This window comes from Aquarana catesbeiana, linkage group LG01, assembly GCF_042186555.1.
Source record: "Aquarana catesbeiana isolate 2022-GZ linkage group LG01, ASM4218655v1, whole genome shotgun sequence".
Lineage (NCBI taxonomy): Eukaryota > Metazoa > Chordata > Amphibia > Anura > Ranidae > Aquarana > Aquarana catesbeiana.
This window is the reverse complement of record NC_133324.1, coordinates 514,768,432-514,792,019: the sequence shown is the minus strand read 5'-3', so window position 1 is coordinate 514,792,019 and position 23,588 is coordinate 514,768,432. Positions and strand designations below refer to the sequence as shown.

Genomic DNA, 23,588 nt, shown 5'->3' with positions numbered 1-23,588 from the left:
GGGGAGGGAGGAGGGTGCTGGGGCGATACGGGGAATCCTCACGACATGAGCCCTATGGGGAATATGGGTGCAGGGTGACATCTGATTGAGGGTGGCCACCTGACCCATATTTTGAACAGAGGAGATCTGTTCTGTTTTTTTTTTTTTTTCCTTCCGCTCTCTCTTTCCTGCTATGCCGCATGGGATTGGCCGGACGCTTCTTCCAGTAATAAAAAAATGGGAGTAATAAATTTTGTTACCTACAACATGAGGGGGCTGAATACAGAAAAAAAAAAAAAAGGTATAAAATCAATCAGGAGCTGCAGCTCCTGGGCGCAAACGTGGTGTTTCTGCAAGAGACCTATGTAACGCACTCAAGTAGGGGACTAACATCATATTTGTTCCCAAAGTGGCTCTATGGAGACGCTAGCTCAGTACATTCAGGGGGAGTAGCTATAGGGTTCGATAGAACAATAACGTTTGAAGAAGAGGAGCGACTGGCCGATCCTAGGGGCAGGTTCTTGTTTGTGAAAGGGAAAATGTTTGAGACGTGGATTACATTGGTGAACATCTATGCCCCTAATAGAAACCCGGAGAACTTCTTAAAAGAGAATTTTGACGAAACTAGAATCTTTCAAAAAAAGGGAAACTAATAGTTGCAGGAGATTTGAACCTGTGTATGGACCCTGAGGTGGACACATCAAGGGGCAGGTTAAGATCGGGTACACAGGGAGGGACATTTAAAAAAATGTTAAAACGCCTGCAATTAATAGATGCATGGAGGATAAGCCACTTAAAAGATTGAGACTACACTTTCTTCTCCCCTGTTCACAAATCATTCTCGAGGCTAGACTACATTTTAATAGAACATCAGTTGGTCCCTTTTTTGAAGGCAGCAGAAATAAAGGCTATTACCCTATCCGATCACGCACCGGTGAAAATCCAAGTAGAGATCGCCGGTGTGGATCGGCCTAGGATAAGCTGGAAACTTAACGACTCCCTCATACAGGATCCAGACGTAGTTGTGAAAATAGAGCAGGAATTAAAAAGTTACTTCAAGATCAATGATACAGAGGCTATATCCAGGTCCACTCTCTGGGAAGCACACAAAACCTATATAAGAGGGATTTGGATTGCTATTGGAACAAGGAAAAAAAAAGAGAGGAGGGGAAAAGTTGACACGATTATATAGGGAGATTCAGGAAGCAGAACAGAGTACAAGACCCAGGGGGCTCCCAGAAAAGCGCAAGCTAATTAAGAAAAGAAGAGACCTGAATGAGTTACTGGAGAAGGAAAGGAGGTGTGTTTTTGACATGATAAACAGAGTGTATCGAGAAGGGAATAAACCAGGAAAGTGGATGGCTAGAAGGATTAGGGAAAAAAAGGATAGGACTTTTATACCTAAAATAAGAGATGAAGAGGGGAACCTAGAATTTTCTACTCCAAAAATTGCTAGAATATTCCACTCTTATTACAGTGCCCTTTACAAGGTAGGCCGGAGAGAGAGAGTGAGTGATAACAAGAAGGAAAGGATAATGGAGTACCTTCGGGGACTAGACCTTCCCAGGGCAGAGAGGGATATGGTTGAACGTCTTGATGCTCCCATATCCCAAGAGGAGGTAGAAAAGGCGATAAAGAACACTGCCCTGGGAAAGAGCCCGGGCCCCGACGGATACTCCGCAGCATACTATAAAAAATTTTCTGAAATACTTGCACCCAAATTGTGTGATTATTTGAATGCCCTCGGGGAGAACGAAGAGTTCAGAGAAGAATCATATTTGGCGTACATTACCCTTATTCTGAAAGAAGGAAAGGATCCAACCTCCCCCGGAAGCTATAGACCAATCTCGCTCCTAAATGTAGATACAAAAATCTTTGCTAGAATACTCGCAGATAGGCTGAAAATTGGATTAAAACAATGGATACACAATGACCAGGTGGGATTTGTCCCAGGTAGGGAGGGAGAAGATAATTCCCTGAAAACATTTCTTCTCATGCAGGAAGCAATTAGGAGCAATATCCCAGCAGCCCTGCTATCAATCGATGCCGAAAAGGCATTCGATAGAGTGGATTGGGGATTTATGACGGAAACCCTGAAACATCTAGGACTAGGAGAGAGGATGATGAGATGGATCCTCTCATTATATAGGCATCCCAAGGCGAGGATTAGAGTAAATGGGACCCTGTCTTGTCCCCTTGAACTCTTTAACGGGACAAGACAGGGTTGCCCTCTCTCCCCAATTTTGTTTATCTTATCCCTAGAGCCACTCCTAGCGGCCTTCCATAGAAGACATTCAGGGAATCAAGGTTGGATCGAAGGAATACAAGATAGCCGCATTTGCTGACGATTTGCTATGCTTCATTTCTTGTCCTAGAACGACAATCCCCATGGTGCTCAAGGAATTTGAGCGCTATGGGGGCTTGACAAACTTTAAAATAAACATGAGTAAGTCAGAGCTCCTAAATATAACAATCCCAAAGCGAGAGCAGAGAGCACTTCAAGCTGGGCTCCCATTTGTATGGTGTGAGAGGGAACTGGTTTATCTAGGTACAAAAATATCATCCTCACCGGGAGACTTGTTTGCCGCTAACTATATACCCCTACTTAACAAAACTAAAGACCTACTAGGTAGGATGAGATATAAAGCCCTGTCATGGATCGGCAGGATAAATGCGATTAAAATGTTTGTGCTGCCCATGTTAATATACACCTTTCAAATGGTTCCAATAGAGATCCCCCCTATATTTTTTGTTAAACTGCAGTCTTTAATTTTGAGATTTATATGGGCACGTAGGCACCCTAGGGTAGCATATGACACTTTGACGAAGGATAAAAAATTGGGAGGGCTAGGCGCACCGGATTTTAAAAAATATTACCAGTCGGTTGTGATTTCCAGGATAATTGACTGGTTACACAATAAACAGGAGAAACGTTGGGTGAACTTTTTTTGTTCTCGTGGGGGGGGGGGGGGGAATGAGGGGAGAAAAATAGATAAGTAAATATTGGTACCTTCAGTGGATAAAAGGGAAAGAGAAAACCTATTAAAAGTTTTTGTATTAAAGAGATTATAATGTTCTTTAAGCCACAATGATGCGAAAAAGAGAGGGGGTGCAGCGTAAATGACGCAGCTGACTTAAAATCTCTAAAAGCTTGCTGATATGGAAAAAAAAAAAAAAAAAAAAAGATAGAACACGAAAGAATACAGTGGAGGAGAGCAAAAAAAATCCCTAGAAATTCTTTAAGTATGTAAACAGTTCTCATTAGTCTACACTGCCTTAACGGATGTAAAAATGCTGGAAGGGTAATACATACGGTTTAACTGCGTGTAATTTTTGGGACATTGCACAAAAGGGATGAGGGAGGGGGGGTGGTTGTTGGGGTTCCATTTTGTGTATTGTTTATAAAATTGAATAAAAATAATTTTTCAAAAAAAAGTATGTAAACAGTAAAAACAGGGAGGACAGACCATATTGGCCCCATAAAGAAAGGATGGGGTGATGGCGAAGGTATTGAATTTATTCTTCTCCTCAGTCTTCACGAGGGAATCGGGGGGCTTCAGTAACCAAAACTGCAGTGTTTGTCCTTATGATACATCACAGGAAGAACCCTCATAGCTAACAGAGGACAGAATTAGAAATAGACTTGGGAAATTTAACATTAATAAATCACTGGGACCAGATGGCTTGCACCCGAGGGTACTTAGGGAACTCAGTCAAGTAATTGCCAGACCATTGTTCCTAATTTTTACTGACAGTCTGACTGAAATGGTACCAGCTAATTGGAGAAAAGTCAGTGTAGCACCAATATTTAAAACTTGGCCAAAATACATCCCTCGGAATTACAGACCAGTTAGCCTAACATCAATAGTATGCAAGCTCTTGAAGGGATGATAAAGGATTATATACAAGATTTTAGTAATGAAAGCGGTATCATTAGCAGTAATCAGCATGGATTCATGAAGAATCGTTCTTGCCAAACCAATTTATTAACCTTCTATGAGTAGGTGAGCTGCCATCTAGATAAAAGAAGGCCCGTGGACGTGGTGTATCTGGATTTTGCAAAAGCATTTGACACAGTTCCCCATAAATGTTTACTGTACAAAGTAAGGTCCATTGGCATGGACCATAGGGTGAGTACATGGATTGAAAACTGGCTACAAGGGCGAGTTCAGAGGGTGGTGATAAATGGGGAATACTTGGAATGGTTAGGAGTGGGAAGTGGGGTCCCCCAGGGTTCTGTGCTGGGACCAATCCTGCTAAACAGCTCAATCTCTGTATTTGCGTACGGCACTAAGCTAAGCAGGGCAATAACTTCTCCGCAGGATGTGGAAACATTGCAAGAAGATCTGAACAAATTAATGGGGTGGGCAACTATATGGCAAATAAAGTTTACTGTAGAAAAATTTAAAATAATGCAATCTACTCACTAGGGGGTGAACCTCTGGGGGAATCTAGGTTGGAAAAGGACCTGGGGGTCCTAGTAGATGATAGCAGCAGCTTGGCATTGCATGCCATTGCTTGGCCTAACAAAGCAAACAGAATATTGGCATGCATTAAAAAGGGGATTAACTCCAGGGATAAACCAATAATTCTCCCACTCTACAAGACTTTGGTCCAGCCTCAACTGGAGAATGCGGTCCAGTTCTGGGCACCAGTCCTCAGGAAGGATGTACTGGAAATGGAGCGAGTACAAAGAAGGGCAACAAAGCTAAGGGTCTGGAGGATATTAGTTATGAAGAAAGGTTGCGAGCACTGAACTTATTCTCTCTGGAGAAGAGACACTTGAGAGGGGATATGATTTCAGTTTACAGATACAATACTGGTCACCCCACAATAGGGATAAAACTTTTTAGTGGAAGGGAGTTTAATAAACACGTGGTCACTCACTAAAATTAGAAGAAAAGAGGTTTAACCTTAAACTGCGTAGAGGGTTCTTTACTGTAAAAGCGGCAAAGATGTGGAATTCCCTTCCACAGGTGGTGGTTTCAGCAGGGGGGGCATAGATAATTTCAAAAAAATATTAGATAAGCACCTAAACGACAGAAACATACAAGGATATACAATGTAATACTGACATATAAAATCACACACATAGGTTGGACTTGTGTTTTTTCAACCTCACCTACTATGTAATATCGGGGAGAGAAAATGGCTCAATTTGGACATTTTCACTTAGGGGTGTACTCACTTTTGTTGCCAGTGGTTTAGACATTAATGGCTGTGTGTTGAGTTATTTTGAAGGGACAGCAAATTTACACTGTTATACAAGCTATACACACTACTTTACCTTGTAGCAAAGTGTCATTTCTTCAGTTTTGTCACATGAAAAGATAATAAAATATTTACAAAAATGTGAGGGGTGTGTTCACTTTTGAGAGATACTGTATATCTGTAGTGTTTACTTATCTCTCTCCAAAGCCCTAAGTCCTTTACCCGTAGAGTTTTGAATATTTATACACAAAGGAAAAAGAAATACACACTGCAGAAGGAGAATGTCAATTTTCATGGACATTATTTTCCTCTAACTGGATTTCACAATCATTTGCTTGGATTAGCCTCTTATTAATTAGATATCTGAGTTAATTGGAAACATCTCCCTGTGAGATTCAGAATGTAAGGAAAGATGCCGAATTTCAGAGAAAAGCACAGTCATAACAACATATTGCTGATATTATTTTGTACAATGGCATATAATGTCACCGTAACCCACCCCAATATACAAACTATACACTTACAGTTCGCATTCCTGCTTAAAAACTTGTTGCACGGCTTTGTACGCAGAACCATGGTTCTAGTAAGCCGAAAAACCCCTGTTAAGTTACCCAAGCCTAATTCTAATTTAGGAGCCATGTAAAAACACTCTAATCCTGTACTCACGTATTATACTTAACCCATTGCCCTACAATCTTACAGCTGTAGCAAGGTATCAAGCATGACCAATACAATGATAATCTGCTTTGCATGCACACAGAACACATGACCTTACTGCTTTGTATTCATACTCTAACTCGTTCATTGTTCTGCATTGGGACATGACAACTGGTGCATGCATGGTACTGCATTCAGACACCACGCACTGCCCATTGTTTTCAATTCAAATGTACTAATCTTTATTTAATAGCAGAGTGCAAGTGAAATAAATTGGCACAAGCCTCAGTAACCAATGAAATAATACATCCTGCAGTTTTATTTATTTATTTATTTATTTTACAGCACGAGGAGCATTCCTTACATTTAGGCTACATTCACATTTGGCAGCAATTCTGCCTGCAATCTCAAATCGCAGTGCAACCACAAAACACATGTTCAGGTGTAAATCATTTCCAATGGCACCTAAACACTGTGCGGTTTTGCCGTGATTACCGCATAAGTTGTGTGGCAATCGGGTCAAACCACTATGCATGAAGCTTGTCACCCAAAAGAAGTTTCAGCAGCAAAACCGCACTGTGGTTTAGGTGCCATTGAAAATGAATGGAACCCAAACGTGCTTTGCAATTGCAGTGCGATTTGAGATTGCGGGCAGAATTGCAATGTTTGTCTGACATCACAAAAAAAAAAAAATGGCAAATGTGAACGGAGCCTTACCCTTACAGCTGGTTCATACTATAAACAGTCCAGTGCGTTTTTAATCTGCATCAAAAACACACAGGTTTTCCATGCTTTTTTTAATGGCTCTAGTTTACACTAGCGCAGTGCATTCCAGTGCAGTCAACAAAAGTGGAACATGCTGCATTGTTTTGTATGGAACTTATCTGGAATGTGGAAAGTTAAAACATTTCTTGTCCAACTTCATTGAATGGCCTTGTGTCTTGTTAAATGACCCAATACCGAATAGTTTTTCCCTATGCTAGCGTCACCATTCACTGCATCCAATTCGCAATGGTGTGAACCCAGCCTCAAACGTATTTTCACTGGAGAAAGATGCTTAAGAGGTGACATGATTGCAATATACAAATATCTTAATGCAATAGCAGGAGATTTTACCAGGCCCTCTATGAAGCCGGTTCACATATCTCCTCAGCAGGTCCGATGCGTTTTGCACAAAAAAAAAAAAAAAAAAAAAAAAAACAGAACTGGGACGCAACGGACCCCTGCTGTGAGACGGATGCGGTGATAGTGTGAACCCAGCCTAAAAGATTGCAGACATTACTCAAAATTCAGATTCTCCAGTCCCCTTATTAGTTTTTTCCCTTCGCTGGACTCTCTCCAGTTTCAGTGCATTCTTTATGAGGACTGGTGACCACATATGGACAGCATACCAAAGATGTGTCTGAACTACAGTTTTGTAGAGTGGTAGAGTTATAGTTTTACTTTGGAATAAATACCCTTTTTAACGAATAAATAATGATATTTGAAGCGCTTCACAATGTGCATGATAATGAATATATAAGAATAAATATAAATATAAATAGTCAAATAAATCCAGCGGTGAGTAAAAATTCCTAAAAAATCCAGCAATCAAAATAGTGTAAAATTATAAAAAATTAGTGACACCAAATGTGTAAAAAAATTCACATAAAAAATCCACATAAAAATAAATATATAGGGGATGTATTCAGAAGGTTCAATTATACAGGTGTAGAATCCTGATTGGTATAGAGCTTTTGATCACTAGCAAAGCTGTTTAAAAACACTTGCTTAATCAAGGTGCTCATTGACCTTCATAGTAACAATATGCTTTTTGCTTCTATTCACAACCAATGTGAGAATCATAAACAGGCAGATAAGAGAAAAAAAACCAATCATTGTGCAATAGTTAGGATACCAAGGTACACAGGCAAACTTCAATCCACTCACGTGTGCCTTATAATGATAAGGCATATACAGGTTTTACTATAGCAGTCAGCCGCCTTAGACAGGAGCAGATTCAGTGCAGTACACTGTGTGATACTGCTGATCTGCACAGAGCGTCCTTGGCTCCTCCCACGCGTTACATCACAGTCACGTGACTTTTTCAAGGATCCTTGATCAAGTCACGTGACTGTGATGTAACGTGTGGGAGGAGCCAAGGACGCTCTGTGCAGATCAGCAGTATCACACAGTGTACTGCACTGAATCTGCTCCTGTCTAAGGCGGCTGACTGCTATAGTAAAACCTGCATATGCCTTATCATTATAAGGCACACGTGAGTGGATTGAAGTTTGCCTGTGTACCTTGGTATCCTAACTATTGCACAATGATTGGTTTTTTTCTCTTATCTGCCTGTTTATGATTCTCACATTGGTTGTGAATAGAAGCAAAAAGCATATTGTTACTATGAAGGTCAATGAGCACCTTGATTAAGCAAGTGTTTTTAAACAGCTTTGCTAGTGATCAAAAGCTCTATACCAATCAGGATTCTACACCTGTATAATTGAACCTTCTGAATACATCCCTATATATTTATTTTTATGTGGATTTTTTATGTGAATTTTACACATTTGGTGTCACTAATTTTTTATAATTTTAAACTATTTTGATTGCTGGATTTTTTAGGAATTTTTACTCACCGCTGGATTTATTTGACTATTTATATTTATATTTATTCTTATATATTCATTTTCATGCACATTGTGAAGCGCTTCAAATATCATTATTTATTCTTTTTAAGTGACTCTGAAAACACTCTCTTTTGATAGCAGCCTCACTTGGTTTTATGTGTAATTATCAGCTATTTAGCATCACAGCGCTTTGTGTTTTATATATATTTTTTCCTTTTTAACGAATGCCAACAGTTCACTGGCCATGTCTGCTGCAGCTGGACATTGCATGATCTTGCTGAGTCTGTCATCTACTAGAAACCCCAGGTCCTTTTCCATCATCGATATACCCAGAGGTTCATTCCCTAGTGTGTAACTTGTATTCGTGTTTTTAGCTCCTAAATGCATTACTTCACACTTTCCCACATTGGAATTCAGTTGCCATGTAGCTGCTTACCTCTCTAACACATTCTAAATGCAAAAATTGTGGTGTGAACCGGTCCTTAATGTGAATTGTCCAGTGTGCTGGCCGTCATGGTGAAAATGTTCAGTCCTTAGTCCCCCTCCCATACCACGCACCCACAATCTTCTGGTGCTGCGGAGGTAAATACCAGCCTTGTACCTGCGACAGGCACTCTTTAAGAGTGCCCACTAAGCCCACTCATTCCACCCCCCACCTCTATTCATAGAAGCGGTACTATAGCTTCCATTAATGAAAAGCAAAACTGGCAATGGAGGAGGCGGACACTTCATTCATCTGCCTGTCCTCCAGTCATAGAGCATTTTTCATTCTTGGAAACTATAGTACAGTTTCTATGAATGAAGGAGGGAGGCGAAAAGGCAAGGCATTGGCGGCACTCCTAATAAGTGCCTGTCACAGGTCCAATGCTGCTATTAACCCCGGCATCACCAGAACATTGCAGGGTATAGGAGGAGGGAAGAAAACTGAAGATTCCCACTATAACAACCAGCACCTGCACAAGGGACACTGCATTAAAGTGTCACCAAATCCACAACATAAAAAACAATCAATAAATGCTGTATTACCTACTCAGTCGCTATGGGATTAGTTTTCTGCAAAAAAACCTGGTTGATCCTGCTGTTCTCTATCTCGACCTTCTGTTCATGTTCCCAATTTATATAGGTATTTTGCAGCTGTGGTGACAACTCTGCACATGCTCAGTTTTCAGTGAGTTTTTATGCTGAGCATTTCCTCCCCATCACATCTGAGCAGCCCATGTGACTATAGAGTCACATGTGGGCGTATACACAGTGGTAAATGACAGCCCACTCCCTCCCTCGCCTTGCCCACTAACCAGCTAAACACAATGAGAGTGGGATATAACCATGTAATCCCAACTAAGCTCTTTGCTGCACTCCCAACAGCTTCTGGGGGCCACCCAGTTCCGTCTATGTCCAAAGTATGCATGCCAACATCTCACCGCTCCTCCACGGTATACCCGATGCAGGCAACTCATTACTTATGGACACTTGTGTCTATGGTGCCAGACAGCATAACTACTACCCCTGCTACATTACCTGAAGTACATCCCCATGACTCCGCTCTGCCTGCCTCCCTCTGGGTCCCATTTGCCCGAGTTGCTGAATTCATATGGACTGAGAACAACAGGGTGACCGGGGATTCCATCACTGCTGTGGGTAATCGTTATTGCTCTCCATGATCCCCGGCCATTTCTTTATTAACCTCCTGTCCACCCCTAGCAGAGCTGACCAAGACTGAGAACCCTAATGGAGGTCTTAGTGCCTTAGTTTTTGAACCACATGCTTCTGCTGTGTAACTATAGACTGTACTACAGCGCACTGTGGAACTGTCTGTTTGATGCTAAGTAGGACAGGGGGAACAGCCACTGTTGCTGACACCATCTCTTGTGACCTGTATGCAGCTCTGAAGGGTGGCCAATGTCTCCTACAAGTTTATTTTTGTTTTACACCTCTGGCCAGAAATGGGGAATCCTAACGTTGATTTTGTTAATGAAAAAGTGATGAATCTCTGCCCATACTTAGGTAGGCTGGGGTGAGGGAAAGGGGGAGGGGGTTGTTAGACACTGAGAGATGGCCACTCAGGTCTCTGCCTTGACTTCTGCTGACAGCCTCCTGTCTGATTGATGAGAGGGGGCTGGCTGGGACTCTGAAGGGGCGTGCCCTGGTGGAGTTCCGGCGGAGTCTACCCAGGAACAATTTGAGGCAAAGAGAACGGTACTACCAAGACATTGCTATTGGGAGACAAAGACGCACAAGTGGTAAACTATACTGTGCTGGAGACCTACCTAGTAGGTGAGGTCTTCTACCTGGCAACCTACATAACACCTGAGCCCCAATACTCGAGAGGAGGATCTCAGGGATCTCACTCGGCATAGCTGCCCTCCCTACACCACCGGTTACTCCTCTTTAGATACATTGGCACCCCCCGGGTGAGCCTAGGTCTTCCCTGCCCCGATATTGGGATTGTGGAGTGACCCATGCTGGTTACACCCCTGAACTACAAATATGCTGGAGAGGTTGTATTCTTCTACTGTTTGGGTTATATTTATATTACATGCCGTTGCTGTTTGCTGCCGGGCCAGGTGGGTAGGGGCCACTCCTGTTAGGTTGGTGCACTTCCAACGCTGACGTGGGTTGGAGTGCACCATTGGCAATCTTTTGCCATTGTAGCTTCAGGGGCCGTGTCTAATCGCAAGTGTTCCCCTGAACCTACTTGATGGTTTAGCACCTGTGTATCTTTTTCTTGTCTCTAAAATGTTCCCTAAAAGACACATACTTTTGAATGATCTGAAACGCTCGTATGCAGATGTGGCGTTCATCCAGGAAACCCACTTCAGAGACGATAAACTTCCTATGTTGAAAAATAGGTTTTATCCAGTTACCTACCATTCTACTAATAAACTCACTAAATCTAAAAGGTGTATCCATATTTATTATCCAACCAACTTCCCTGGACATGCCACAACACCCTAGCGGACCCTGAGGGCCACTTCATGTTCATCAAAGGGTTGCTCAGGGAGGCCAAAATTACATTTGCCACTATCTATGCCCCTAATGACTGTCAGGACCTTTTTCTCGGCCACACAATAGACTTACTCCTGGAATTTTCCACAGGTCAGTTGATATTAGGAGGAGACGTCAATGTTCCGTTACTTCCTGCTGTAGATACCTCCTCTGGCACGTCCTCCGTTACTCCTGGTATCCAAAAACGAGTAGCGCAATCCCTTCACAAAGCACATCTGGTGCCTACAGCATCCAGGTGAAAAAGATTACTCCTATTCCTTTCCTCACAAAGTCTATACGCGCATAGACTATTTTTTTAATCCCACACAGTTGCATGCTGTACAAAGTTCAGCTATTAACATGATAACATGGTCAGAACACGCACGAATTGAGCTAACGTGCAAACTTTCAGACCTGTCCTCTTGGAGGACTAGATTCTGGAAGTTGAACGAAAGCCTACTGCAGACCCCTGAAGTAGTGGAGGATGTTCAAAAAGAACTGAATATGTACTTTCAGACCAAAAAACAATCTGAACTGTGATGTGGGGATCCTGTGGGAGGCCTACAAGGCAGTTATCAGAGGTAAACTTGATCAAGCATGGATCGAGGCTCAAAAGACAATGCGAGGAGAAACTCTGGTCCCTTCTCAAACGACAGCCACAAAGTGGAGGCCCAACAGAAAAACACGCCCCGGCGCTTGAAAGAGATCGCTTATCCCTTTACAAACAGACGTCAGACTTACTGAGATACCAAGCCAAAGCAGCCATACAAAGATGCCGAAGACTCAATTATGAGTGTGGAGCTAAATGTGGGAGAATGTTGGCCAGATCAATTAAAGAACAAAAATTAGCTTCATATATCCCTCAAATTATTACGCCTCAAGGCCAAAAAGCAGTGCTCCCTAAACAGATTGCCCAGGGCTTTAGAGAATTTTATTCTTCCTTTTACAACTTAGAAGACTACACGGCCTCCTCTCAGCTCCCTCAGCTGACCCCTGAGGTACGACAAGATTTGGAAGCACCAATAACCTTAGACAAACTGCAAGATGCACTTAACATCTCAAAGACAGGCAAAGATCCAGTCCTCAATGGTTTCCCACTACAGTACTACAAGCGATTCCTCCCACTCCTGGGTCCCCACATGGTAGATCTGATCAATGGAATAGGTTACGAAACACTCTTCCCTAGAGATACCTTAAAAGCCCTTGTCACAGTAATCCCTAAAGAGGGTAAAGATCTGACTTGCTGTGGCAGTTATAGACCTATCTCACCCTTGAACTGTAATCTTAAATTGTTTACAAAGATTATTGCCAAGCGAATCACAGAACATTTACAACCACTGATTCACCTTGATCAAGTGGGATTCATTCCAACTAGAGAAGCCTGCGATAACATGCTTAAAAAGTGTTAAACCTTATCCACACAGCACAAGAGACACAGACTCCTTGTATTATAATAGGAACAGACTCTGAAAAAGCATTTGACTGCGTGAACTGGCATTTTATGTTTGCAGTCCTATGTCATATGGGCTTGGGAAAACATATGTTACAATGGAAAGCCAATGGGATTCTATTGGACCCCTTTCCCATTAAGAACGGGACAAGACAGGGGCACCCGCTATCCTCCCTGCTCCTTGCTCTCTCTCTGGAACCCTTTCTTTGTATGATCCGACTGAACCCTGACATCACTGGCGTTCAGGTAGGGAATATGCGGCATAAAATTTCAAGTTATGCTAATGAATTGCTCTTTTCCCTCACTAACCCGTCGGTATCACTCTCCAACCTTATCCGTGAATTCGATATCTATGGCAAGCTATCTAACTTACGGATCAATTTTGGTAAATCAGAAGCTATGGGGGTGGGGGTCTCCCCTGCGCTACTCAGGACCTTGCAGCTAAGCTTTAAGTTCAAGTGGACAGAGACAGCTCTGACATATCTGGGAACGTATATCTCATCTAACTTATCTCCGGTCTTTGAACGCAACTTCCCCCCCCTCTGACCAGAACCTGTGTCTTGTTGAAGACGTGGAATCAAGGACTACATTCCTGGGTCGGTAGAAGCAATCTTCTAAAGATGTGTATCTTACCTAAGTATTTATATCTTTTTCAAACTCTACCAGTTAAAATAACCTCTCAGTTGTTTAAACCGGTCCACTCCATATTCATCAAATTTATCTGGGCTCACAAACAACCACACACTCCCCGATCGATTTTATCCCAGCCTAAACAATATGGAGGTATTGCCCTTCCTGACGTTCTAAAATATTACCAGGCAGTTCACTTAGGACGTCTAATATATTGTAACCGTCACTCAGCTGGAAGACTCTGGGTACAAACTGAACAAGCTCAAAACTGACATTTTACTCAAAGGAGCGCCTTGGTGCTTTGATAATCTACCACCAACCTTAAAGCTACACCCCCTGATAGGCCCTACAATACGTAGTTGTGCACAAATATTTACAAAGACCTCTCTCTTGACCATAGATTCTCCCCTGATGCCTATTACTGGGAATCCACGTTTTTTCCAGGCCTGAAAGATCATCACTTCTATATCCTACGACGGAGTAGCTGTGTTCAGGCATCGCATTTTTTAGTGGCAAGCTGTTGGCCCTCCATCGCCTCTTTAATGGAGCCCACTTGTGCCTTTCGCTTGCCGTTCTGGAGTGCCCTACAACTCCATCACTTTCTCCACTCTCTAGAGACTCCAGGAAGATTTGGTTGACGACTATCCACATTTGAAGAATACTGCTCAGAGGATGGAGTATTGACACAAGTACTCTCAAAAACATATAGTCAACTGATTTCCCCGCCGAAACATTTACACTTACCCTGGCTGGAGAAATGGGAGAAAGAAATGAACCGTACATTCGCGGTCAGCCATCGACAAAATATTGTTAGGTTCTCGTTGAAATCCTCTATCTGCACTAAGATTCGGGAGACCAATTAAAAAAAAACTGACGCAGTGGTACCATACTCCGCAGATGCTTCAAAAATTTTGTCCTGAGATGCCTGATCGTTGTTGGAGATGCCAGTAGGAGAGAGGTACAATGCTACACATATTTTGTCCCTGTTCGAAAATAGGAGTCATATTGGAGGGAAGTACGGAACATTGTTCAAAAATTCACAGACTACAAAATCCCAAACAACCTAGCTTTCTTCCAATTACATGTTTCGACCATCCCAGCAGAGAAGTATAAAAAAAAATCTAATTTTGCGGCAATTGCTAAAACGCAGCTAAGGCATGTATTCCTCTCAATTGGAAAAACCCATCACCTCCTACTGTCAGATGCTGGCTCCATAAAATGGAAGATCTCACACTTTCAGCACAAAATAAACAAGAAAGATACTCCGAGCTGTGAAGATTATGGAATATGTTTATCCTCTCTGAAGAGGGTCTAAACCTACTTGGCTCATGAAGGTAGAACAGCTGTATACTGCAGAGATACCCGATGGCTTGGCGCTCTTTCCAAACTGGGACGGGACCCCCCCACTTTCCTTGTCCCCACCCGTCCTCTCCTCTTGCCTCTATGCCCTCTTTAAATAAATTGTCCTTTCTTTTCTCCTCTGCAATTTAGAAATTGGAAAACTGTTTAGGTGAGCTCTGGACTCGGTACAAAAGGTCTACCCCTCAGTTGCTACAATACATAGACCATATTCACACAGATTATATGCTGAGAATGTCTTGTCTGATATAATTTACAATCCAGTTTTTTGAATGTAACATTCCACTGTATCAGTAACACTATTGTTTACACATTGTTGCTGAAATAACCCGGACTCAACTTTTGTGGTTTTGTGATTTCAATAAAAATATTTGAAAAACAAAAAAAAAGGGGGAACCAAACTCGCTCAATCAACATTAACTATTTGAAGCCTTATACTGCTAGAATTAGCAAATAGATAGGATGGCAAAATTATATTTACTTTTTTTTTTTTTTGTTTTTTTAAATTTCTTCAGTTGTTTCTTGGTTTCTGCCCTAGACCAAAATGATGTCATGCCATCATGGGCTTTTTCTTTCCTTTCATCTGGAGTGGGAGCAGAGGGCTTTTGTCTGCGAAGCATGCCCTGCTGCCTGCTTGCCTGAGAGGGCAGTTTATTAGATATTCATATTCATGACTCCAGGAGGTGCATGCACAGCAAGCTCTACAGTCAGGGAACACTGAGTGTGCCAGGATTGCAAAGAGTGATGTACTGTGATGGTGACTCCTGTTTTCATGCACGATAAGGACGTCATCATGGTCCAGCCATTTAGGGAGAGCGCAAACCCAGAAGGAAGACTCACTGAAGATGGAAGCAACAGGAACAGTGATAGCTCAGTGCTGGAGGGCTCCATTTCAAAGCCAAGTGTGTCATAATGTGCTAACATGCAATACATACTAGCTCATATTATGGTATAGACCTGCTGGGAACCCATAAAAAAAATTTAAAAAAAAGTTTCATACCACTTTAAATAGCATTTTCAGTTTGTGGTGCTCAGTTACAGTTAAAGAGCAACTCCACTTTTGTTGAGAAAAAAAAAAAAAAACCCATTCCCCTCTGGGTGATCTATGGACATTAAAATGATTTTAACAAACTTTGTTGCAGATTCCTACCTTTTGTTGTTCTGAATACATCCCTGTGTGTTTGTCTGTGTCCATGTGGAAAGTGCATCTAATGGGAGGGGTTTCATAATTATAAATCAGCCGCTGCACTTGCAGGGCCCGCATCCCTTTAGACGTGATTTCCTATTGGAAGTATCTCACCAAAAATGACATTTTTGTTGCAGGAGATTCCGGAATACTGACTTGTATCTTAGTGCAGACTTCTGGGAAAATCAGTGAGCCAATCACAGAAGCAAGAGATTATGTTTCTGGGGGCATTCTGTACACATTCTGTGTACAGAACACCTCTAGGTAGCCATATTGCATTTTAGAGACAATTACAGAGCTACAAATTGAAAGGGAAATTTAATTTTTAATAGCATTCAATTACAATATGACTTGAGTCGCAATTGTATATACTATATATATATATATATATTTTTTTTTTTTTTTGCTATTTTTTTCCCCACAAAAGTGGAGCTACTCTTTACATTCTGCTTTATGGGGCAGGACCTTCGAATGTTTTCTTGATCAACCTGGAACTGGAATCAGAATGCAGTCAGTAAAGTATGAAAAGTTTGCATTCTTGCTGAATGACAATGACTCCCTCAGTAGTGAAACCAAAATTAGCCCTGGAGCTTGAACCTTTGAAAACTAAGACACCAACTGCAGCTACCATATATGCATTTCTATTTGCTCAAACACATGGCCTGTACTACGTCATTCAATGTATAGTTAAAAAAAAAAAAAAAAAACAAAACACACACACAAACTCTGTCCTTTGAGTAAAAAGCAAGTGCATCATATATTGTAACATAAATGTCACATCTTCTGCATGTACACAAACGAAAAAGGACTTTTGAAAAAGAAACACAAAGAACGAAGTCAATACAGCTGAGCCTATAACCGTCAGGCAAAACTAGCTGAGATTTTACAGACAAGACAGGCAGACGATGACGATCCCAACAAAAAAAACTGTGACAGATATAATGACACAGAATAATCATGATCGCAAAAGCAGATGGCTGGATACAGCTATAAACCATTACATACACACACACACACACACACACACACACACACGAGACAAAAATAGTAAGAATCACATACCACGACGTAAGCAAACAAAGTGCTAATTGGATGAACACACCCACACACATAGATGGAAAATATCCTTCACGCACTATCATAGAGCAAAATATTCCTATTCCTTACAAAAAGCGAGAACAGGACCATTCATTATTAAACCAACATACCTTTGGGTTCAAAAAGCATAGACGATATATAACAAAGTGCTTGCCTGGCTCGTAACATCGAGTGGTCCCTGGGACCCAGATGAATGTATTCTGTGCTCTGCTCCATTACATCTATCAGTGCATCCTCCCAACTCATGCTTTCCATAGACACTGTACTGTACTTCCTACATGAATGAGCTATATATATTACATTTTAGGCCCATTAAAAACAAACAAATCTGGGATCACTTCCACAATTATTCTACCAATGTATCTGAAAAACATTAAAATGTCAAGTGTTACTTTGTAAAGCACACTGTGCCACACTCTTCTACTTCCCATTATTTTAAGAATAATACTATTATATAAACCTTTTATTGGTTTGGCTAACAGCAACAACTGCCTTCAGTATAAACAGTGAAGGGCGCAACTGTAGTGCACTAAAAACAAATAAATAATATAAAATAAAAATAACTTTAGTGCAAATAAAAAGTTCATATTTCATCCAACATTGCTGTCGAAAGGAAAAAAAAACAGTGAATCTTCTTATTAGGTGTTCCAATCACCGTGATTATATTGTGCAAATACTGCAAATAAAGTGCTTCACCCGAAGTGATAAGTCAAAGCGCTCACCAGAGTGACCACAATGGCCACAGAGGGACCCTCAGGCATATAAAGGACCAGATGGATATCTCTCATCCAAAGTTCCCTTTAGGATGTTGCAGCATAGGAACGCTGTGCGTAGACACCCAAATCTCAAGCCAATACAGGAATGGATCTATGTATAGAATGCCTCTCATTCAGTCCCTCCACAACATCTGTAAATGGTGGCTCCTCATAAAAAGCCACAGAAAGGCACGGATAGTGTAACAACGTCTTTTTATTATTAAAAGCACACTTACAAATCCATAGGGTAGGATGTAAGGTACAGATGAAAAACGGTCTGCAGCTATGGAGGGAAGCAGAGTCCGGTCCGGCATCTAGCGAGTGTGTATAACACTCGATGTGCGTCCCAGCTGTGTACAGGAACAGAGGACTCGTATCTGTGTGTCGAGCCTCCCTTTCAATATATTTTACGCTCGTGCCCACGTCTTCATTTCCTGCGTGAAATATATTGAAAGGGAGGCCCAGATACTTTAATAGACACCAGTCCAATGCCGAGACATGTGACATCTATCAAAGTACCCGGGCCAGAAGGCGGGACTGTGTGTGACGGCGAGTATCGGGAACATTGGGCATTTCAAATGAAAGCTGTTACATTGGGCAATCCTCTGATAATCCGGCCGACTCTCCTCTTCCTCTCTCTTCCCCAGCACTGGTGAAGCGGCGTTCATGGGCACTGGTGAGGCTGCACTGATAAATGTTTAACAAAAATAAATATTAACAACAACTTTAAGTGTCATTTCATGAGATAGTTTATGAGGGTGTGTTTAGGGGCGGGGTAACATAACCCTTAAGGCCTGGCTAATAGCTGAGGACTTTAAATTTTGAGCCCTGCTCTATTATAAGCTTATTTATAGGTACTAGTGATCAAGCTGAGCTGTGTTTACTGTTTAAGGATAAATTCTCTTTTTTTTTAATAAATGAACATCTTTTTGCAGGTAAAAAAAAAAAAAAAATGTGCATTTGTTTTTTGTTTTTTTAATTGGGAGCCTAGAAAGCATGGCGTTCACGATCAGCAGATCACAGGTGCAATGTATGGTTCCTGCAGACTGTGAGGGTAAGCTGTCTGCTCATACCTCGTATGGGCAGGCAGTTACACAATGACAGAAACCATCAATGAACTACCCAGTGCTCTGGTGGTTAATTAAAAACTACAAAACATCAGACGCAAAGGCTGAGGGTAGTTGTAGTTTTTCCATTCACAGAACTCTATATTTGTGTCAGCAAGTGTCATTAAAAATGCGACAGCGAGTTTCTGGGAGAGGATCCAATGTTACAAGCTCCACCTTAAAACGGGGTGGAACATGTAACATGTTCCCAAAGGTGAAGTAAACATCAATTTTTATCCATGGCTACAACTGTAAAGTAATACACAAAATATTTAAACAAATCAAAAAAAAAAAAAAACCCACACAAACTCTTACTTATTGGGATGCTGGAGTTCTTCATGCCCTTTTAGGGTCCATTTACACTACAATGTGTGTGTGTTGAGTCTACATAAAAACGCAATGACATTTGCATGCTGCACAGCATTTCAAAATGCACTGAAATACTTTATTTTTTAAACTTCAACAGACTGTTTTGACTGTTTGTGTGTGTTGTGGTGCACTTGGTTGTGTTTACATGATTTGCACTGACGTAAGGCATGTTTCAGTGCAGGGCAGAAAACAGCGCAATGCTTTGGTGTGGACTGCTCCCTTTACAGTGTTTATGCGCTGGCATGTGTTGATTGCCATGTGCCCGTGAATCTGGTATGAACAGACCATAAATGTTAAGCAATAATGTACTGTACACAGGAAATCTTTAAAGAAAAATACTGGTCTGGGTAGTATTTATAGGGAGGGTATACTTCTAAATAGTCACAAGAACAGTGTTGCTCTAGGGTTTAAGAATGTATTGTTGTGTTGAGTGTTGTCTCAATTAAGCTGTCACTTCAGCACCATGGATAGCTCTATGTTGGGACAACACACAGCACTATCAGCTGTTTACATATTGAGTATCACTTCTGTCAGCACCACAGACAGCTCCCTTACCTGTATATTTGTTTATGTTAGCACTACTGGAATTGAAAGACTAACCTGTAGCACATGGACTATCTTCAAACTACCAATGATTCCCAACAGTGAAAACTGGCATAGGCCCAATATTGATTTTTAAAAAACCATAACAAAAGTAAAACCACATATAAGTTCTATAAGGACTGCTTTAATGGACTATCCTAGAACTAAGACAAAAAACATGAAAGCATTTAGATCTTTTTGGTCTTCAAATATGTATTCAGTTTGCAGACCTGAAGAAATACACCTTACATTCATACAAAAAAAAATATTTGTTTCCTACTCACAGGACTGTTGATATTTTATCTATGATAAAGGATCTCTGCATATCAAGCTTAAAAATACAAAGATGCCAACTGTATAAAAACTAGCAGAGGACATAGAAGTGTAAACCTGCTATTATCGCTGTCAGGATGCTAAACAGTTTACTGCACATATACTTTTTAACTTTATCAGATGGAACAGTGCAAGGTACTGGATGGTTTTAATAAGGATTACAGATAATTAGCCCATCCACTTACAGAGCATGATGCGTCTGGCTGATTATCTGCAAACATACCTTGAGAAGGATTACTGAATTAAAGATTCTGCTAATCTCAACTGTAAAGTCACTTTTGTGCACTGCAAAGCCGAGGCGTACACATTTAATAACAATACATGGATCCTGAATAGACCAAGTAAAAAAAACAGGTGATCCATGGCTGAAGCCTAGACAAACATCAAGAACATTGCAACCTTGAACAGCAGCAGAAGAGGGGAGGAGAGAACGGCTAACCCATTCCATGCTGGAGGAGGCCTTATCTGCAGTAGAGGACCTAGTAAAAGGCATACCCCTCCAAATGTGCTCTTTTGTTGTGACTCATATGGCTAAAACCGTATGCCAAACTCAAGGATCTGCTTTCACCTCTGACGCTTGCATCTCATTTGGATGCTGCTGGGAATGACTTTGCTGGAAGATGTCAAGGTGTACCCTGCATGGCTCAAGCAGTGTCTGATGGTGTAACCTCACAAGGACAGCAGTGACAATGAAGTTAATAGGCAGGCACATGTATGTAATGTCATGCACCTTTCTCAGGGGTGATGGTTCTTTGGGGGGGGGGGGGGCTCATTTACACTTTCGACTGCCTGTGGATCACGTTTCAGACGATATGTTTCCTATTGTAAACCGTGAATTGCACGCGGTTGACAGATAGTGAGGAGGTGATATGACCCCTCCACACTGCCTGTTTTAACCCTGTAAATACTGCACCAACTAGCCACAATTGCTTGTGGCCAGGGGGCATTTGCGACGCATCCATATTCTCTTGAATGGGTCACGTTTGACAGCGAATGCAAAAAAAAGGGTATACTTTCTGCATGTATACAACCCACTCCAGCCGCTGTACTAGGCTAAGGCTGGGTTCACAGTGCTGTGCGGAGTGGATCACAGCAGGGGTCCGGTTTGTCCCAGTTCTCAGGGACAAATTAGGCCTGAATTTTTGGCTGGATTAAGACCTGAAACGGACCAGAAGATGCACACATGCAAACTGCTCCGCAGCCACCCCGAAGCTGTGTGAAGCGGCTCCATTGAGAGCCAGTCACAGTCTCCTGACATGCAAATTGGATGTGGGGAAACCTGCAGACAATTTGAACTAGTGTGAACACAGCCTTAAAACTGCACCTCAACTCATTTTACTGTAAAGAAATGTCATCAGCGCGCCAAGGATTCTTCGAAAAGGTTGAAAGCTTTATTTTCGTGATCACGTGGTAAACATACGGCAACGTTTTGGAGCCACGCAGAGCCCCTTTGTCAGGCAAGTGAGGTAGCCTGGCGGAGGGGCCCTGCGTATCTCCAAAATGTTTCCGTATGTTTACCATGTGATCACGAAAATAAAGCTTTGGACCTTTTCGAAGAATCCTTGGTGTGCTGATGATATTTCTTCACTTTGATCGTCCACGGTTTACAGCTTACAGCACCCAGCATTACTGAACAGCCATTTTCTTTTATCAAGTAATTTTTATTTTATGTCCAATTTACAAGAAAAACTCAAAAATGCACAAAGCATTCCCATCAAACAACAAAAAAGAAGAAGAGAGACATTTTCTTGAACATGTGCGTGGGGAAATAGGGTTACCACCTCATCCCTTTAAACCCGAACATATTAATTACACAGGTTCTTTGTAATTAAACTCACTTAGTGCTTTACCTGCATTCAATTAGCCACAGAACCTGTGTAATTCATATGTGTTCGGGTTTAAAGGGATGAGGTGGCAACTCTAGTAGATAATCTTGCGTTACAACTCATTTTACCACCCCCCCACGGCTTCAAGTGTGAACAATCTCTCAGGCCTCATTCGAATCAGTGGGGTTTTCCCTACAACAGCATAAGTCAGCCCATTCACTTGAATGGGTTGACCTACATCCCAAAAGAAGCTCCTGCACCTTTTTGAGAGGGGGGGGGGGGGGGGTGTTTGCACATTTCCCGTGCCAATAACAATTAGTGGCACTGCAAGCGTGGCATGCATTTTTCCTGGGATGTGTTGGCATGAACGTGGCCTTAAAGTGCACCGTGGCTTGTTGCGGAGGAGACCACCACACAGATGCCCAGCCCAATGACCTTCTAGTGTCCCTTAAAAAGCAACCTAGAAGCAGAAGGCATGGACAGCACATCCATGCTCAGGAGGGGATGGTGTGAGATATGAGAAGTCAGGATTGTGGTGAGATCACCTGTAGAAGAGGAGCTGTCATGATGTATGACGATCGAGGTGACCTCTATGTCTCATACGCACTGCACCTATCCCTCCTCCTCCGTACTACACACTAAGATCACAATGCAACAAGCAGAGGGGAGCTCCAAGTGTGCTAGTAACAAGTCATGTGCCCCCCTCGTACCTTACCTGAAGTCACTGTACGGGTGTATGATCCAGGCCCCCGCGGATTTCACCCTCTCCTGCTCCCTCTCCACCGCTTTCTGACTGCCGAACATCCGGAGGGAGAACTTGTTGACCCCGGGCTGAAGCATGGCAGACAGCTGGCGCTGCATGAAGCCCGAGCGGGGCTCCCCTTCTCCGGCCTCGCCATCCTCAGTGTCTTTCCCCGGGGAGGACCCCCGCGGAAGTTCGGTGGAGAAGGACACCTTGTGCTCCCGGGGCGGCGCCTCACAAAGCTCCCGCCTGCACTCCCCATTCGGGCTGCCTTTGCCGGTGCCCGGAGTTCCCGCTGAGCTGCATGGGCTGCGGGTGCCCCTCCTCCCCGCCGCCCGGGACTGTTGCTGCTCCTCGGGCGTCGCGGCTGCCTCCACTCCTCTCATCCCCGCAGCGATGGAGCCACCGCTGCCGCCTCCCCGCCCGTCCATGGCAGCGGGGACCTGCGGAGTGAGCAGAGGGAGCGACCGCGGGGCGGGGGCACTCCAGCGGGCGGGTGCTAGAATCACAGCGGGCCAATGGTCAACAAGGTGGGCGGTGAATGACGTGCGCGTCCAATCGAGGCGAGAGGAGCGCATTGCCAAGATGCTCCCTCTGAGTGCAGGTTGGGCTCACTGATATTAGGGTGGGGCAAAGCACAAAGAAGCCAATCAGGAAGAACCTAGCACGACTGTCATATTACACAGATTTGCTGATAGGAGAAAAAAT

At 42.5% G+C, this 23,588-nt stretch overlaps 1 protein-coding gene across 1 annotated transcript in view; it reads right to left on the bottom strand.

Annotated features, from left to right (window-relative positions):
* HCN2 (hyperpolarization activated cyclic nucleotide gated potassium and sodium channel 2) overlaps nucleotides 1-23,385 on the bottom strand; it is a 158,226-nt gene extending 134,841 nt beyond the window's left edge. The window contains exon 1 of the mRNA XM_073594040.1: nucleotides 22,854-23,385. Within this exon, the coding sequence (XP_073450141.1) occupies nucleotides 22,854-23,311 (458 nt within the window). The 5' untranslated portion in view covers nucleotides 23,312-23,385. The remainder of the gene's footprint in view (nucleotides 1-22,853) is intronic.
* Between the last annotated feature and the right edge of the window lie 203 nt (nucleotides 23,386-23,588).